Source organism: Crotalus tigris, unplaced genomic scaffold (assembly GCF_016545835.1).
Source record: "Crotalus tigris isolate CLP2741 ecotype Arizona unplaced genomic scaffold, ASM1654583v1 scf7180000019405.536791, whole genome shotgun sequence".
Lineage (NCBI taxonomy): Eukaryota > Metazoa > Chordata > Lepidosauria > Squamata > Viperidae > Crotalus > Crotalus tigris.
The window spans coordinates 12,877-32,500 of NW_024097522.1; the positions used below are offsets into that span (position 1 = coordinate 12,877).

Genomic DNA, 19,624 nt, shown 5'->3' on the forward strand with positions numbered 1-19,624 from the left:
TAAAGTGATTGATGCTCAAACGAGACTAAGTTAAACAGCATTATGAGCCAGTAGGACAGTGATGGCGAACCTTTTAGAGACCGAGTGCCCAAACTGAAACCCAAAACCACTTATGTATCGTCGGGTGCCGGGTGGGCGTGGCCATTGGGTGGGCGTGGCCATTGGGTGGGTGTGGCCAATTGGGTGGGCATGATAACAGCAGACTGGGTGGGACTAAAAAGTTTAATCAATCAATTCCAACTTTGCGAGATCTTTTTTTTCCCCGCAAGAAGTTGAAATTGATTGATATATTGAACCTTTTTTTTTTGCACATGGCGACGGAGGCCTAAAGCAAAAAGGTTTTATAAAACCCAGCTGAAGGCCTAGGACTGGGGCGACGGCATACGTGCCCACAGAAAGAGCTCTACCATGGCAGTAGGACAATGATATATCTTTAATTTCCTGGTGACAAAGCTCACCTCTCCTTTGCTAATCCTGGCAATGCATCCACCATCTAACAAAAAAGTTTATTTTTGTAAAAATCCTGAGCCGCAAAATTAATCACTGTCCAAAATGGGAACAAAGAAGGAACAACAACAACAAAAAAGAAAACAAATCACAGATACTGTGCTTTGTGTTGTAAAAAAAAAATATAATAACGTAACAGCATTGCACATATTGGGAGATTCCATGGTTTTAAAAATGATTGTGTGGAGGTGTCTTAATCTGCTTACTCTGTGCTGTTAAGAATCATTCTTGAAATACAGTTAGCCCCCACTTACAGCCATTCGTTTAGTGACTGTTCAAAATTACAGCGGCACTGAAAAAAAAAGTGACTTGCAGCCAGTCCTCGCACTATGACCATCTCAGCATCCCTATGGTCACCTGATCAGTATTGGGTTGCTTAGCGACCAGCATGATTTTACAATAGTTACAACATTCCGTTGTCGTGTGATTGATATTTGTGACCTTACGAGCCGACTTCCGACAAGCAAAGTTAGTTGGGGAAGCCGGATTTGTTTAATGACAGCATGATTCACTTAACAACAGGAGCAAAAACTTGCAAAATTGGGCATGACTCACTTAACAACTGCCTCGCTTTACAACAGAAAGTCTGGTCTAATTGCGGTTGTAAGTCGAGGACCACCTATACATAAATGGCATGGAGTAACATTAGAGCTGCAAGCAGGATAATCGGTCTAAAGAGTCAAGATGGCACCCACAATAGCACAGTGGAATGTTTTACACACATCAAAAATTGGAGCTTTTGTTGTATCATGAAAGCTGCCCTCTTTACTTTTTTGACCACATCTGGGTCAAAACATTGCTGATGGAAATCACCAGTGGTCAACCAAACCTTCAACAGATTTCTTAAAACCAGGAATTTTTATCAGTGAATGTGTACAGAAGACACTTGGATTTATTCCAATGTGATTTTTTTTCCTTTTTAATATCTATTTTTATTTTATTCAAAAAAGGTTAAAATAGAAAACACCAATTTTTTTTTTTTGAAAAAAATTAAACACCTGGATTTATTCCAATGTGATTTTCCAAACGCCTTGAAAGGTGAGTTAAGTCTTTCCATCCCTTAACAACATCAAATGGGTGACCCCATCATTGGTCCAGGCTGATCGTAGAGGAGCAACTATCTTTGGAGATCAGATCCAAGGCTGAGTCACTCTTAGATCCTCTGGGATGAACGCTGATGAGTGAGCAGGACGCCCATTCGAATTGGCTGCCTTGTCTGGTCCTCCCGTGCTGCACAGCTCCGCCGTTCTCAGAGAAGGAGATGGATGACAATCCCCAAAATCAAGATGGCGACTGCTAACAGCAGTGCCAGTCCACGCCGGAAAACAAGGTGCCTGCAGGATAAGGCCCCTGGCATTGGGGAAACCATGAATGGGGGCATCTGTTCGCTGGGAATGGGCTGATGGTCCGCTAAGTTTTCGCCCTGGTGGACAAGACAACTGAGGGTATCTCCGTTGGGCACCTCCAGATTCATCACAAGATAATCTGTGTGCAGACCACATGCAAGGGATTAGAAATTGCAGATTGAGACGCTCGGCTTAACCGTTCGATGTTGGTGGCCAGGCAGTAGTCCTGGCCTTAGTACCACAAGGGAATCCCAAACTTCTATTGCTAAGCGAGATAGTTGTTAAGTAAATTTTGCCCCATGTTACCACCTTCCTTGCCAGCGTTGTTAAGTGAATCGCTGCAGTAGTTACGTTAGTGGCACAGTTGTTAAATGACTCTAGCTTCCCCATTGACTTTGCTGGTCAGAAGGTCGCAAAAGCTGATCACATGACCTGGCACACGGCAACTGTCATAAATACATGTCAGTTGCCAAGCCTCTAAAAAATTTTTTTTATATTGAAAATTTTTATTTTTTTCCATTTAAACATTATAAAAATACAATACAATTTTAAAATAAGATAAATTCATAACCATTGGTGCGGCCCGCCCATGCCCCCCAGGCCGCGTCCACCCTTTCTTAAAACATTCCCTACTTCCCTTCTCTTTCTCTCCTCCCCACCTACTCTTTTCCCCTCCCCCTCTCCTCTCAACACCCTACTTCCTCTCTACACCTTCTCTCCTCCCATCCCTATCAAACCCATGAACACAGCATAAAGGGAGTGCCTGGGGCCGCACTCCTATAAACAACCATTATCTATACTACACTTACCCCCCCTCTTACCCTCCCTCCCACCCCCAACCCCCCTCCCTCACTTCCCAGAGCAGAACACAGGGTTAATAATAACCAAATTTATAATAATGAAAAAGAAAAGAAAAGAAAAAAAGAAAAGAAAAAAGAAAATATCATAATTAACCTTTAACTCCATAACCTATAAGACAATTCTCTATAATATTTGTTATAATATTCATTCATAAAATAAGTGAAACTTTTTAATTCCATACTTTTTCTGAATATAATCTATCCATCTTCTCCATACAGTGATATATTTTTCTTGTGTATGATCCTTTAAATAAGCAGAGATTTTTGCCATTTCTGCAAGACTAGATACTTTAAATGTCCATTCTTCTAAAGTAGGCAAAGAATCTTTCTTCCAGTATAAACCTACTAATAAACTTGCTGCAGTTACTAAATTCAACATCAAGATAGTTTATTTTTCATTTAAATCAACGAAAATACTCAGTAAAAATAGTTGAGGAGTAAACTTTATCTTCCTTCTAAAAATCTAAAGCCTCTAAATTTTGATCATGTGACCCTGGGGATATTGCAATGGTAATGTGAAAAACGATCATACAGTCACTTTTTTCAGTGCCGTTGTTCACTTTGGAGAGGTGAGTTCTAGTCCTGCCTTAGCCATTAAATCCAGCCAGGTGATTTTCGGCCACTTCCTCCCTCTCAGCCTAACCACCTCACAGGGTTGTTGTTGTGGAGAAAACAGGAGAAGGAAGTGCATTGTATATGTTTGCCCCTTGAGTTATTTGCAAAAATAATCAAAGCGAACAACACGTTGCATGGAGCAAATCTAAAATGCAATCAACCCATAAATCATCTGAATAAACCTTGCAAGGTGCTTTTTAAAGACTCTCCAAACCTTTTTTCACACTGTTAAAAACACACACACACAGAGACACACATCGCACAAAGAGTAAGGGATAATAGGGTGTTTTTACCCGCACCGGAAGACTGCTGAGGACTTCCTAGTCGGTCTGTTAATCCAGCTCGGATCTGGGCCTGAGAGAGAGGAAAGAAACAAACAAGCAAAACAAAATTGGTCTCGTTTTGAACATTTTTGCGAAGAGCCAGCTGCCATAGTTCACGGCTTGCTGTTTTATTCTGAGTCAAGCCCATGAACCCATTCCTCAGCTGGCACTACTGAGGACAAAGCGCAATCAAACCTGCAGGCAAGAGATCTACCTCTTCGGCGGCTTTTTTCCAGTTCATGCGCAAGACGACAAGCAAAAAAGATGCCGCTTGCAGAGAGATGCAAACGATCAAACCGGTCCACAGGCCTGCAGGGAGAGTGAGAGGTTGGCTCTAGAACTGTGTTTCTCAACCTCTGAAGCTTTAAAACGGGTGGACTTCAACTCCCAGAATTCCCCAGCCAGCCTCCTCCCATTTTCCCCCATAATAGACCTACGAGGTAGGTTGGACCATAGTCGCTCTAGGAACTACTAAGCTGGGGAGGGCATGCTGACTGGGGAATTCTGGGAGTGAAAGTCCACCCCTCTTAAAGCATGTTGGCTGAGGAATTCTGGGACTTGAAGTCCACCTATCTTAAAAACTGCTGAGGTTGAGAAACATTGTTTTAGGTAGTGAGTTTGGCCATGGGACTCACTTCCACCAGTTGGGGAGGGACCAATTGTGATCTTCCTAAAGGGATCTTTCAGATTCTATTCTATTCCATTCCATTCCATATATTCTATTCTATTCTATTCCATTCCATTCCATTCCATTCCATTATTCTATTCTATTCTATTCTATTCTATTCTATTCTATTCTATTCTATTCTATTCTATTCTATTCTATTCTATATGCTATTCTATTCTATTCTATTCTATTCTATTTTATTCTATTCTATTCTATTCTATTCCATTCTTTCATTATTCCATTCCATTTCATTCCATTAATCCATTCCATTCTATTCTATTCCATTCCATTATTCTATTCTATACTATTCTATTCTATTCTATATGCTATTCTATATGCTATTCTATTCCATTCCATTCTTTCATTATTCCATTCCATTCCATTCCATTCAATTCCATTCCATTATTCTACTTCTACTCTATTCTATTCTACTCCATTCCATCTTCTACTTCTACTTCTACTTCTATTCTATTCTATTCTATTCTATTCTATTCTATTCTATTCTATTCTATTCCATCTCAATCACTGTTTGAGGCACATCTGGCTGGTGTTCCTGACAGTCCCATAGACCAAGCCGAACATCTGGAGTGCAGCTTGCAAAGGAAAATGGCATTTGGTGGCTGGCTCACCCATTACACCAAGCTTGTACACGAACATCAGCGTAATCCCGATGGGCAATCCGATGACGTAGTAGCCTACCGCGTTGGCGATGGCGCCAATTTTCTGCTTGCCGGCACCCCTCAGCACACCTCCGCAAGTGGCCTGGCGAACAGAGGCAGAGCAGAGAGATTAGGGAGATTCTCTAAGAGAGTCTCCCGAAGGGTTTTTTTTGATCCGGAGACGAGGATGGATTAAAAACCTCACTCAGCTGGCCTACCTCACAAGGTTATCGTCCTGAGAACAGGCACATTCTGTCGAGCTGCTTGAAGGTAGCCCAGGGAATGTGGTTGGCCGAAGGACACAATTCCATTTTGAAAAATGGATACGGGTTCAAACCATCCACCTGTAGGGGAGACTCTCCTGGTGTATCTCTGGATGATGCCCTGTTCTGGCTTCCCAGCTAGTACAGATAGTCCTTGACTTACAACAGTTCATTTAGTGACCATTCAAAGTGTGTCTCTGGATGATGCCCTGTTCTGGCTTCCCAACTAATACAGATAGTCCTTGACTTACAACAGTTCATTTAGTGACTGTTCAAAGTGTGTCTCTGGATGATGCCCTGTTCTGGCTTCCCAACTTGTACAGGTAGTCCTAGTATTGGCTACCATCAGGTGAAGGAAAGCTACCTGAGACCAACCTGAGCAAGTTGTGCTTCCTTTTTCTGGTTATTTGGCTATACCTTTTCATAGAATACAGTACAGATAATTGAACAAACTTTGTCGCATTGCATTCTTGATTAAATTACCTTTCCACTGATATATAATTTTATGGTACTACTCCAAAAAAAAAGGAGGGGGGGTGGTGTTATTAGCCATCAAACCTAAAAATTACACTTTTCCCAAAAGGTTTCCACAATTTTGGCCACTACTGTAGACATACCCAATTCCAGCAACCGTTCTTTATATGGAGGCTAAAACATATAAGGAACAGTTGCTGGAATTGAGTATGTCTAATTCAATGAAGAGAAGGACAAGGGAGGACATGATAGCAGTCTTCCAATATTTGGGGGCCCTTCGCAAAGAGGGGAGTCAACTTATTCTCCAAAGCACCTGAAGGCAGGACAAAAAGCAACGGATGGAAACTCATCAAGGAGAGAAGCAACGTAGAACTAAGGAGAAACTTCCTGACAGTGAGAACAATTAACCAGTGGAACAGCCTGCCTCCAGAAGCGGTGAATGCTCCAACAATGGAAGTTTTTAAGAAGAGACTGGACAGCCATTTGTCTGAAATGGCATAGGGTTTCCTGCCTGAGCAGGGGGTTGGACTAGATGACCTCCAAGGTCCCTTCCAACTCGGTTATTCTACTTCTAATCAGATTGCATGTGTGAATCTGCAGAGAACCCCATCGAAAGAGGAACCCTGAGCTTCACAGCTCCTAAGATTGTTTTCTTCCACCCTGATCGTCTGCACATACTTTCAAGTTTTGCCAGTGCTAGGACTCCCCTAAGGGCCAAAATAAAAATAAAATCAAGAATAAAAAAAATATATTTATCCAGGAACTACGATTTCCACAGGAATGGGTTCTATTTGTAGTCATGAGGACTAGAAACCTGTTCGAATAAACAGGAAAGGCTTTTTACAAAGCCCATTTGGCTCCCCCCCATCACACCCCACCCAGGGGCTTTGCAACCGCCATAAACTCACCGCGGTGGCATCGAACAGGTGAAAAGGGGAAAAGATTAGCATCACTTTGGACACCAAAGACACGATCTCTCTATTGAGGGAAGAAAAAAATAATATTATTAGGAGATCTGAGTTCTAAAGTCTGCCCAGGAAAAAGCTCATTGGAGGATGTACAGGTAGTCTTAGATTTACAACCCTTCATTTAGCATCCGTTCAAAGTTACAACAGCGCTAAAAAAACCCCAAACCAACCATTTATGACCAGTCCTCGCACTTACGACCGTCGCATCATCCGCCTGGTCCTGTGATCAAAATTGGGATGTTTGGCAAGTGGCCAGTATTTATAATATGGCGGTCGCCATTTTGCGACCTTCCAACAAACAAACTGAAAAGGGGAAGGCAGATTCATTTAACGACTGGGTGATTCGCTTAATGGCCTAAAAAGAAAAAAAAACGAGGTGGCCAAAATTTCCCTTAAGGCAAAATTCTGGGGTTAGGACCCTGAAGCGAATCAAGTAGCATCCATTCAACGCTACGTTGGTTTTCTTTTCATTAGACGTATCACTAGAAGCAAATGGGTGGAGTTGTTCTGACGTGCTGGATTGTGTCTGTGGAGGAGACACCGCTGTGACCCACAAAGAGGGGCAACTGGCATCCTCTCCCCCCAGGAACACGAGGAAGTTCACAAAATGCAATTGTGTAACTCTCAGTGTGTGTGTGTGTGTGTGTGTGTGTGTGTGTACACGGCCATCACAAGTTGGAAGATGCTTCATAAGTAGCTTTTGGAGGCTCCGTCATAACTCAAGAACGGGCGTAAATCCGGGACTACCTGTACGGGCAGAGGGGCAACGGGCAGACTCCCTTTCATTCGTCCCCCTCCTGGGGTATCTTGAGAAGAGAGATAATGAAAAGAGGGCCTTACAGGTCGTTGGTGAAGATGTAGGCCACCACGTCCTTCACAGCTGCCAGCAGCCCAGCGAAAACCACCGCAAGAACCCCTGTGAAGGGAGAGAGAAGGTGGGTCCCATGCTGGGGGGGGGGAAATGTTTCATCTCCGTTCGGGGGGGGGGCATCTTCAATGCGGTTGCATACTGTATATCCATTCATCTCTATCTATCTACCTACCTATCCATCCATTCATCTCTATGCATCTATAGATAGATAGGTAGATAGATGAGAGAGAGAGAGAGAGAGAGAGAGAGAGAGAGAGATGATAGATAGATGAATGGATGGAGATAGATAGATAGATAGATAGATAGATAGATAGATAGATAGATAGATAGATAAATAGATGATAGATGGATGGATGGATGGATGGATGATAAATAGGTGAATGGATAGAGAGAGATGATAGATAGATAGATAGATAGATAGATAGATAGATAGATAGATAGAAAAAAAGATGGATAAATGAATGGATGGATGGATGGATAAATGATAAATAGATGAATAGATAGAAAGATAGATGATAGATAGATAGATAGATAGATAGATAGATGATAAATACATGATAAATAGATGAATGGATAGATAGATAGATGATAGCAATAGATAGATGGATAATGGATGGATGGATAAATGATGAATAGATGGATAGATAGATGGATGGAGATAGATAGATAGATAGATAGATAGATAGATAGATAGATAGATAGATAGATAGATAGATAGACATGGGCATATGATAAATAGATGAATAGATAGATAGATAGATAGATAGATAGATAGATAGATAGATAGATAGATAGATAGATAGATAGATAGATAGATAGATAGATAGATAGATAGACATGGGCATATGATAAATAGATGAATAGATAGATAGATAGATAGATAGATAGATAGATAGATAGATAGATAGATAGATAGATAGATAGATAGATAGATAGATAGATATGGGCATATGATAAATAGATAGATAGATAGATAGATAGATAGATAGATAGATAGATAGATAGATAGATAGATAGATAGATAGATAGATAGATAGATATGGGCATATGATAAATAGATGAATGGATAGATAGATAGATGATGATATACATGATAGACAGATATCTATCTAATCTATCTATACTGAACTATCCCTCCCTCCATCCATCCTTCTATCCCTTTATCCATCCATCCATCTCTATCAGAAGGATCTACATGGTTTCTGAGGCTCTCCTAAACTAGCAGGCTCTTTGAGGTCTTCTAGTCTAACCCCTTTGCTCAGGGCAAGCGCCCACCAAAGCTGTGCTCCTTAACCTTAGCCACTTTAAGATAGGTTAATTTCAACTCCCAGCATTCCCCAGCGGGCATGAATTGGAACTTCTCCACCCCCCCCTTCCAGGGCTTAAAGAGTCATATATACTCACCGGTGCAAAGGAGGGCCATAATGCATGACCTCTTAGCCTGGTCAACATCTCCGGCGCCTAAGGCGTTACCCACGCGGACACTGGAAGCCACGCTCATCCCCTGTGGTAGCTGAGAAGAAGCTTCTGTGAGTGGTTTTTGCACCAGTTTGGAGATTTTTCTTTTGTGCAAAGTCAATCAGGGTTAACCTCTAACCCAGTGTTTCCCAAACTTGACAATTTTAAGGCATGTGGACTTCAACTCCCAGAATTCCAGAGCCAGCGTTGCTGGCTGTGGAATTCTGGGAGTTGAAGTCCTCATGCCTTAAAATTGTCAAGTTTGGGAAATACTGCTCTAACCCAACAAAAGGCATACGAGCAGTCCTTGACTTACAACCGTTCATTTAGTGACTGTTCAAAGTTACAACGGTGCTGAAAGAAGTGCCTTACGATCATTTTTCACACTGATGGGCATTGCAGCATCCCCATGATCACGTGACCTATACTCGGACGCTTGGCAACTGGTTCATATTTATAACGGTTGCTGTGTCCCAGGGAGGGTCATGTGACCCTCTTTTGCGAGCTTCCGAGAAGCCAAGTCAATGGGGAAGCCAGATTCATTTAACAACTGTGACAAGAAAGGTCATAAAATGGAGCAAGACTCACTTAAAAACTGTCTTGCTTAGCAATAGACGTTTTGGACTCCATTGTGATTCTAAGGCCAGGACTACCACATGTCCACCAGCATCAGATGGTTAAGCCGAGCGCATCAATCTATAACAGCGGTTCTCAACCTGTGGGTCATGACCCCATTTGGGGTCGAACGACCATTTTATGGGGGTCGCCAAACAACGCAGTCCGCCATTTTTTCCCCCTTTTCCTTAGCTGTGCTACTCCCTTTTATTCTATTGGCTTTTGAAAGCCAATAGAATAGACTCTCTTTAATAGAGTCTAATTCTATTGGCTTTCAAAAGCCAATAGGAATTGTCCAGGCTGTCTCTGCCCTGCTGAGCCCGCCAAAAGTCCCATTCTGCAAACGGTGCTGCACGTTGTCTGCAGCGAAGGCGAGCTGTCTGGAAGCTTCCACCCCTCCCTGCTGAGCAACTACTAAAAATGTAAGTAAAAGAGGGCCAGGGGTGGGAGGTGGGAGGCCGGCGGGCGCAGGGAGGGTTGCTGGCGCGCGTGGGGCCCGGCGGGTGCCTTACCTCCCTTGGGCTGGGCCAGCTGGTGGCCCAGCCGGTGGTCGGCCTGCGCCGTCTCTGCCGCTTGCCAGCTACGCCTCAGCTGGCGCAGGGGGCAGCACCACGCATGCATGGCGCTCCCGGGCAGGGAAAGTCCTCGACTTACGACCGGTTGGGTAGTCCTCGACTTACAACCAGTTGGGGGTCGCGGCATTAAAAAGGTTGAGAACCACTGGTCCATAACTTCTCATCCCTTGCATGTGGTCTACACTCAGAGTAATCATGTTACTCACTTAACATCTGCCGTGATTCCCTAAACCAGTGCTTTTTAACCAGTGGTACGGGTACCACCTGTGGTCCATTGGCACCTGGCAGGTGGTACACAAGCATCCTAGAAAAGTGGTAGCGGGGGAGGGGAATGAGCTGAACTGGCGGCAGCACCACACAAGCCTGAGCGAGAGACGGCTGGAGCTGCAGGGCTGTCAGGGCTCAGCGGAAGCATGAGGATCAGCGCCAGGCTCCAGCTGGAGCTCAGTGCTGATCCTGGTGCTTCTGCTGAGCCCAGAAGAAGCGCCGATCAGCTGGAATGTTGCAGCCTTTCCAGGGTCTTGTGATTTTCATTCAGATGCTTGGCAACCGATTCATATTTATGATGGTCACAGTGTCCCAGGGTCATGTGAAGTGACCAAAACCAGCTGCAACCACCCAGCATATGGGGGAATAAAAACCAAACACCCCCCCCACCCACCCCCGCTGCCAATCCTCAACAGAAATGCTCACAACAATGAAAACCTCGGACAGGAGGAAGAGCACCGCCAGGTGCGCAGGCAGGTGTCTTGCTCTGCTGTGGCTTGGGGGGGCACTTTTTTCAGTGCCATTGTAACTTCGAACAGTCACTAAGCAAACTGTTGTAAGTCGAGGACTACCTGTACTTTATCACTTTTTTCTTTTTGGGGGGGGGTCATCAAGTTTTTGACACCTTGCTAGGCGACAGGTGGTCCTCGGATGTTGCCATATCCTTAAAGTGCTACAGTGGGTGAAAAAGTTGAAAAGCCCTGCCCTAAACAACTGCAGCAAGAAAGGTCATAAAATGGGGCAAAACCCGCTTAACAAATGTCTCACTTAGCAACAGAAATGCTGGGCTCAATTGTGGTTGTAAGTCGAGGACTACCTGCATAAACTGCCATGTTTCTTGCTTCTCACGCTATTGGTGTTAATTCTTTTTCAGAATTTGGCAAATTCTTACCAGATACGCGATGGTCGACAGTTCGTAGATGATGGATTGAGCCCCTAATTCAACCGTACTCATTAATCCTTAGGGGAAAGAAACATGGTTGAGATCCAGAAGCATTACACAAAAAAAGCAGCATATAATATTTTTTTTATTAAATTTTTATTTTATTTTTAACCAACAAAACAAAACAAAACAAAGCAAAACATAACACACATACACACACATACACCTTTTTTAACAGCGATTACGTAACAGTAATCTTCTATTATTTACATTTCCCCCCTTACTCTTCTTTAGAATATTTGTCCTTACTGCCCCGTTGTTTATTTACATTTTTCTTCCTTCATATTCTACTTCTTACTAAGAATAATTCATATTATTATTATTATACATTATTATACACATATTTTCACTTTTGACCTTTCCATATTTATTCTCCTCTATTATTTCTAGTCTCCAACCAGTCATACAACTTGTTCCATGTTATATAGTACTCTGTGTCTTCCTTTTCTTTTATCTCTTTTGTTAATTTGTCCATCTCAGCACAGTCTAGGATTTTTCTTATCACTTCTTCCTCTGATGGTATATTCTCATTTTTCCAGCACTGTGCATATGCTATTCTTGCCGCCGTTATTATATTTCGCAGGGCCATGCTAATCTTCTCTGTATCGTTTCAATTTTAGTATATGTGCTGCCGAAGCGAGCATATAAATTTAATGGCAATAACAATCATACATCTGCGAGAAATACAGGTAGTCCTCAAACTTATGACCATAAATAAGCCCAAAACTTCCATTGCTAAGCAAGACAGTAGTTTTGAGTTTTGCCCGATTGGACGACCGTTCTTGTTGTGGTTGTTTAGTGAATCACTGCAGATGTTAAGTGAGTAACACGGTTGTTAAGTGGATCTGGAGTCCACATTGACTTTGCTTATCAGAAGGTCACAAAAGGGGATCACATGGCCCCCAGGACACGGCAACCGTCATAAATATGAATCAGTTACCAAGCATCTGAATGTTAATCATGTGACTATGGGGATGCTGCAAAGGCCGTAAGTGTGAAAAATGGTCATTGTCAGAAAGTCGCAACAGGGGATCATGTGACCCTGAGACACTGCAACCGTCATAAATAGAAACCAGTTGTCAAGCATCCGAATTTTGATCACATGACCATGTGAATGCTGCAGCATTGTGAGAAATAGTCGGTAAGTCCCTTTTCCAGTGCCGTTGTAACTTTGAACGGTCACTAAATGAATGGTTGTAAGTGGAGGACCAACTGCTCCATTTGCCTGCGACAAAGTCATAGAAAATGAAGAAATAGAACAGAATAGAATAGAATAGAAAATAGACTAGAAAATAGAATGGAATGGAATGGAATAGAATAGAATAGAAAATAGAATAAAATGGAATGGAATAGAATAGAATAGAATAGAATAGAATAGAATAGAATAGAATAGAATAGAATAGAATAGAAAATAGAATAAAATGGAATGGAATGGAATAGAACGGAATAGAATAGAATAGAATAGAATAGAATAGAATAGAATAGAATGGAATGGAATAGAATAGAATAGAATAGAATAGAATTAGAATAGAATAGAAAATAGAATAGAATGGAATAGAATAGAATAGAATAGAAAATAGAATAGAATAAAATGGAATGGAATGGAATGGAATGGAATAGAATAGAATAGAATAGAATAGAATAGAATAGAATAGAATAGAAAATAGAATAAAATGGAATGGAATGGAATGGAATAGAATAGAATAGAAAATAGAATAAAATGGAATGGAATAGAATAGAATAGAATTAGAATAGAATAGAAAATAGAATAGAATAGAATAGAATAGAAAATAGAATAGAATAAAATGGAATGGAATGGAATGGAATAGAATAGAATAGAAAAGTAGGAAGGGATTTTAGAGGTCTTCTAGTCCAACCTTCTACTCAGGCAGGAAACCCTATAACTGAAGGGCTCTGGGATTTTAGAATTCAAACAGATAGGCAGCTGCTACACAAGCCCCCCCCCCCCCCCCGGCTTAACAACTGTTGATAAGAAAATCCAGAAAATCCGGATAGTGGATGTGGCAGCACTGGGAGACAGCAGAGCAGAAGAGGAAGAAATGGAAAAGATCACAAAATGAAAACAGAACGACCGCGGCAAAAGAAAGTAAAGGTAGTATCAGTATATTCAACAAGATATTTAATATATGAGAGGCCTCTTGGGTGCCATCCCAAAACATCTGCAGCACCACTCGAACCCCATCGGCATTGAAAAAAATTCACCATCGATCAATTGCAAAAGGCAGCTTTACTCAGAACAGCTGACATCCCGCGACAAAAGCTTTAAATATTATTCGACATCTGTCTATCCCAGGTTCTATCTGTCTATCCCAGGTTCTTGAGAAGGAACTTGACCAGTAGACAGAAACCTGCCAAATCCGGTCTGAACATCTGGCTGACGGTGGGACCGACTATCCGCATCATCACGGAAAGTGAAAGTGAAAGTGAAAAACTTTGGATCCGCAACTGCATCAACCAACAGGAACCAGACAATCCGAAGGAGTGCCATGTTGTCAGGGCCCATGCAGAGCAGTTTGGGGGGGGTTAGTTGCGGTCATTAAGTGGAGGAGTACTTATACGGCAGTCCTCGACTTACAGCGGTTCATTTAGTGACCGTTCAAGGTTACGACGGCACTGAAAAAAGGGACTTGTGACCATTTTTCACACTTAACGACCGTTGCAACCTCCCCATGATCGCGTGATCAACATTCAGACACTTGGCAACTGACTCGTATTTATGACGGTCGCAGCATCCCAGGGGGGGGGTCACGTGATCCGCTTCTGCAACCTTCTGAGAAGCCAGATTCACTTAACAACCGTGTGACTCACTCAACGATTGCAGTGATTCACTTAACAACTATGGGGTTGTAAAACGGGACAAAACTCACCTAACAAATGTCTCGCTTAGCAACATAAATCATGTGTGGTCGTATGTCGAGGACTACCTGTATAACGCCACCGAACCGTAGAGTGACTCGCCCAGAGAGACAACGGCCCCTGCTGGCCGAGAGAGAAAAGGGGTGTGGGGGTCTCACCTGCGAGGAAGCTGCCAATCTCAAAAGTCCACCACTCAATGCAGATCATAAACATGCTGGGCAGGGCCAGCCGGACGAAGGGACCCCATTCCTGCAGACAGTCCATCGTCCAGCCTGTAAAACACAAGGGCTTCCATGTCAGGGCGAGGGCCTTGTCTGTCTGTGTCTGTTTGTCTGTGTGTTTTATGTGTGCGTGTGTCTGAATAACAGACTAACAGAGTCGGAAGGGACCCTGGAGGTCTTCTAGTCCAACCCCCTGCTCAAGCAGGAGACCCTATACTATTTCAGACAAATGGTTGTCCAATTTCTTCATATAAACCTCCAGTGTTGGAGCAGTGGCTGAGTGTGTGTCTGTGTGTCTGTATCTGTGGGTCTATATCTGTGGGTCTATGTTGCATCTGTGTGTCTGTGTGTCTATGTTGTGTCTGTGTGCCTGTGTTGTGTCTGTGCGTCTATGTTGTGTCTGTGTATCTCTGTGTGAGTCTATGTGGATCTGTGGGTCTATGTTATGTCTGTGTGTCTGTTGTCTCTGTGTCTCTGTGTGTGAGTCTATGTGGATTGTGAGTCTATGTTGTGTTTGTGCATCTATGTTGTATCTGTATATCTGTGTATGAGTCTATATGGATCTGTGGATCTATGTTATGTCTGTGTGTCTGTTGTGTCTGTGTATCTGTGTGTGAGTCTATGTGGATCTGTGAGTCTATGTTGTGTCTGTGCATCTACGTTGTGTCTGTGTATCTGTGTGTGAGTCTATGTGGATCTGTGGGTTATTGTTATGTCTGTGTGTCTGTTGTGTCTGTGTATGTGTGTGTATCTATGTTTGTGTCTAAGTTGTGACTGTATGTCTGTTGTGTCTGTGTATGTGTCTATATTTTGCTTGTATATCTGTCTGTGTCTATGTTGTGTCTGTGTATTTATGTTGCGTCTGTGTATGTCTGTGTCTCTGTGTGTCTATATTATATTTGTGTATCTGTCTGTGCCCATGTCTGTGTGTCTATGTTGTGTCTGTGTGTCTATGTTGTGTTTGTGTATCTGTGTCTGTGTGTCTATATTGTGTTTGTGTATCTGTCTGTCTCTATGTGTCTATGTTGTGTCCACGTGTCTATGTTATGTCTGTGTATCTACTTGAGTGTCTGTGTTTCTGTGTGTGTGTGAGGAGGTGTGTGTCTCTGTGTGTGCTTTGTTATACAGGTTTCTTGTAGCCCAGCCAGGATTACCTTTGGTGAGATGAGTGGCCATATAAATCAAATTAAGAGAATAAATGAATAAATGTCTGAAAATGGATCATTACTTCTCACGAAAATAAAAGAGTGGAGGAAAAAAAAGTGTTTCTAGCTGTGCCCGTGATTCTCTCAACCCTCCCTGCCCAGGTCACAAAAATATTCTGCTTTTCTACTACCTCCCCAGGTCTCCTTGTGGATCTTTCTCCACCAGATGAAGAGGAAGAGGAGAAACGCTTGCAGATTCTGTGAAAGGGTGTTGGCCCAGGCTGAACCTCTGTGGGAGAGAGAGAGAGAAAGAAAGAAAGAAAGAAAGAAAGAAAGAAAGAAAGAGAGAGAGAGAGAGGGAGGGAGGGAGGGAGGGAGGGAGGGAGGAAGGAAGGAAGGGAAAGAAAGTCAGAGAGAAAGAAAGGAAGGAAGGAAGGAAAGAAGAGAGAAAGAAAGAAAGAAAGAAAGGAAGGAAGGAAGGAAGGAAGGAAGGAAGGAAGGAAGGAAGGAAGGAAGGAAGGAAGGAAGAGACAGAGAGAGAAAGGAAGGAAGGAAGAAAGAGAGAGAGAGAAAGGAAGGAAGAGATAGAGAGATAGAAAGAAAGGAAGGAAGGAAGAAAGAAAGAAAGAGACAGAGAGAGAGAGAAAGGAAGGAAGAAAGAAAGAAAGAGACAGAGAGAAAGAAAGGAAGAAAGAAAGAAAGAAAGAAAGAAAGAAAGAAAGAGAGAGAGAGAGAGAGAGAGAGAGAGAGAGAGAAAGTAAGTAAGTTAATCTTAATGTTTGGCCATCTTGTCTGATTGAACTCACGAGAGCTAGGAACTTCATTCGTATGACAGGGGGTCTTCAACTTACGACCACAATTGAGTCCAAAATTTCTGTTGCTAACAAGGCAGCTTCTAAGAGAATTTTGCCCCGTTTTACGACCTTGCTTGCCACGGTTGTTAAATGAATCACTGCAGTGGTTAAATTAGCAACACGGCTGTTAAGTGAATCTGACTTCCCCACTGACTTTGTGCCAGAGCGTCTGTTTATACATAGCAGATCAGATCAAACAAAGGGCACCGTCACCATGTGCATTACTGCTTAACTGTTTTAACTGTAACAGGAAACAGGAAACTCTGCTTAGGACAAAAGACCATAATGCATATACCAAAGGTGCTTTTTTCCGAGGCAACTGGACTTTCTTTTTTTTTCTTTGAAGACATTTCGCTTCTCCTCCAAGAAGCTTCTTCGGCTCTGACTGGATGGCGGGGAATGGAAGGATTTATACTCCTTGCAGACAGCCGGTCCTTTGCCTGCTTTTATAGCAGTGGTTCTCAACCTGTGGGTCGGGACCCCATTTGGGGTCGAACGACCATTTCACGGAGGTCGCCAAACAATGCAGTCCACCATTTTTTTCCCCTTTTCCTTAGCTGTGCTACTCCTTTTTATTCTATTGGCTTTCAAAAGCCAATAGAATAGACTCTCTTGAATAGAATCTAATTCTATTGGCTTTCAAAAGCCAATAGGAATTGTCCAGGCTGTCTCTGCCCTGCTGAGCCCGCCAAAAGTCCCATTCTGCAAACGGTGCTGCACCAGTTGAGTAGTCCTTGACTTACGACCGGTTGAGTAGTCCTTGACTTACGACTGGTTGGGGGTCGCGGCATTAAAAAGATTGAGAACCACTGTTTTATAGAGTCATTGAGGCCACTTGGAGTTTTGTCTGTGTCCTCAGGGTCACCTGATTGGTGCAAATGGTGTGGAGCCTCCTTGAAACTGTGGAAAGGACTGTGTTGTAGACTGGAGATAGATGTCGTCATGTCCCCCCCCCCCTCTGTTGAGAGAGGGTGACCTAGATGGCCTCTTGGACCCCTCTTTCAAGCCAGCGGTCCTCTCTGTCCAAAATGTGGACTTTGCTGTCTTCGAAAGAGCGGCCTTCGTCTCTTAAATGCAGATGGATGCTGAATCTTGTCCTGATGGGTTTGTTCACCCATGTTGTGCCGTGCGTTTGTGAAGTGGTCGTTTTGTTTCCCCGACGTACAGATCTGCACACGGCTCACTGCAATGTACTGCATATACCACGTTGCTTAGGGTACATTGGGCAAACAAAACAACCACTTCATAAATCCTTCCATTCCCCACCATCCCAGTCAGAACTGAGGAAGCTTCTTGGAGGAGAAGCGAAACGTCTTCAAAGAAACAACAAGGAACTCCAGTGGCCTCGGGAAAAAGCACCTTCGGGACAAACCATGACCTGGATGACCGAGAATCTCCACCGACATGAAAGAGCATTAGGTTTTGAACTCGGGCCGGCTGACCAACGGGAAATCTGTCGCGCTTACACCACGCCCAGCTTGAAGATGTGCAAGAAGACGGCATTCATGATCACGTTCAACACATTCACCACCACGCCGGTCACCACCTGAGGCAAGAGGACAGCCTGGAATGGAGATAAAAGGAGAACTTGAACACAAGGCAGGTTTAAGCACTGCTGCAGGGCAGGGGGGGTTCAATGGGTTGAACGACGGAGCAGGGGCCCCTTGTAGGCCTCTGGCTTGAGACTGCTGACTTTGGGGAGAGAAACGGGGTGTCGTTTAATCAGGACTGTGGGGCCATGTCAATCAATCAGAATAGAGCTGGAACGGAACTTGGAGGTCTTCTAGTCCAACCCCCTGCTCAGGCAGGGAACCCTATCCCATTGCAGCAGACAAATGGCTGTCCAGTCTCTTCTTAAAAACCTCCAGTGATGGAGCACCCACAACTTCTGGAGGCAGGTTGTTCCACTGGTTAATTGTTCTAACTGTCAGGAAATTCCTCCTTAGTTCCAGGTTGCTTCTCTCCTTGGTTAGTTTCCATCCATTTCCTTCCTTCCTTCCTTCCTTCCTTCCTTCCTTCCTTCCTTCCTTCCTTCCTTCCTTCCTTCCTTCCTTCCTTCCTTCATCATAGAATTCTAGGGTTGGAAGGGACCTTGGAGGTCATCTAGTCCAGTGGTTCTTAACCTTTTTGAACGAATCGCCCCCTTGAGCCAATGAGGAAGTCGTCATCGCCCCCCTCCCCCAACATAACCTCTCAATCACAACATAGGAAATAATTCTTCAATTTATGCAAACACTTTTTTTGTTTTCTTTAAAATTGTCATCAGGACATATCGATGCAAATAATTTATTTCCAGTCTTTTCCTCCCATATCTCCCCTATTCTGGCCAAGGGCGCGCCACTGTATGGGTAGAGGCTGCTGCGCAATGCACATGAAGATAAGCAATGCATCTTCTCATATGTACGGCGTTCCGTGTTGAAGCTAGCTGGAACAACATTTGAAAACACAATTCAGTCCACTAATAGCGAGGGATCTGATGTTTTCGTACGACAGATATACAGCCATTCACTGTACGAAAAAGTCTCAAAAGTGTCCCCAAAACGTCTCGCTCCATCGCCCCCATATCGCCCCCTTTTCGTTCCTTTGCCCCCCTGAAAAATGAAATCGCCCCCTGGGGGGCAATATCGCCCAGGTTAAGAACCACTGATCTAGTCCAACCCCCAGCTCAGGCAGGAAACCCTATCCCATTGCAGACAAATGGCTGTCCAGTCTCTTCTTAAAAACTTCCAGTGTTGGAGCATTCACCACTTCTGGAGGCAGGTTGTTCCACTGGTTAAGTGTTCTCACTGTCAGGAAATTCATTTCCAGGTTGATTCATTTCCATCTGCTGCTTCTTGTCCTGCCTTCAGGTGCCTTGGGGAATAGGTTGACCCCCCCCTTCTTCTTCGTGGCGGCCCCTCAAATATTGGAACGCTGCTATCATGTCTCCCCATTAGTCCTTCCTTTCTCTAGACAGGCCATACCCAAATCCTGCAACTGTTCTTCATATTTTTGTGTCTCCGGACTTTTAATCATCTTAGTTGCTCAATTGTCCTTCTCTGCACTTGGCAAGATGGACGTTAAGTTTAATAATCAGTAAAAATTAATTTGATGAATAAAGTTTATTTAGAATTCTT

At 43.3% G+C, this 19,624-nt stretch overlaps 1 protein-coding gene and 1 pseudogene across 2 annotated transcripts in view; both read right to left on the minus strand.

Moving 5' to 3' along the window:
* Window positions 1-1,418: 1,418 nt before the first annotated feature.
* The window catches only part of LOC120316537 (multidrug and toxin extrusion protein 2-like), a 36,196-nt gene continuing 17,990 nt past the window's right edge, over window positions 1,419-19,624 (minus strand). The window contains exons 7-17 of one of the 2 annotated variants that reach the window (XM_039362253.1): window positions 17,975-18,072; window positions 15,846-15,943; window positions 14,447-14,560; window positions 11,361-11,428; window positions 8,958-9,066; window positions 7,523-7,598; window positions 6,623-6,692; window positions 4,948-5,080; window positions 3,866-3,960; window positions 3,628-3,682; window positions 1,419-1,992 (exon numbers count right to left, since the gene is read on the minus strand). In XM_039362253.1, the coding sequence (XP_039218187.1) occupies window positions 1,757-1,992; window positions 3,628-3,682; window positions 3,866-3,960; window positions 4,948-5,080; window positions 6,623-6,692; window positions 7,523-7,598; window positions 8,958-9,066; window positions 11,361-11,428; window positions 14,447-14,560; window positions 15,846-15,943; window positions 17,975-18,072 (1,152 nt within the window). In that variant the 3' untranslated portion in view covers window positions 1,419-1,756. Of the gene's footprint in view, window positions 1,993-3,621; window positions 3,683-3,865; window positions 3,961-4,947; window positions 5,081-6,622; window positions 6,693-7,522; window positions 7,599-8,957; window positions 9,067-11,360; window positions 11,429-14,446; window positions 14,561-15,845; window positions 15,944-17,974; window positions 18,073-19,624 lie in introns of both variants that reach the window. The other variant, XM_039362252.1, reaches the window with a different exon arrangement.
* LOC120316540 lies at window positions 11,987-12,055 on the minus strand (annotated as a pseudogene).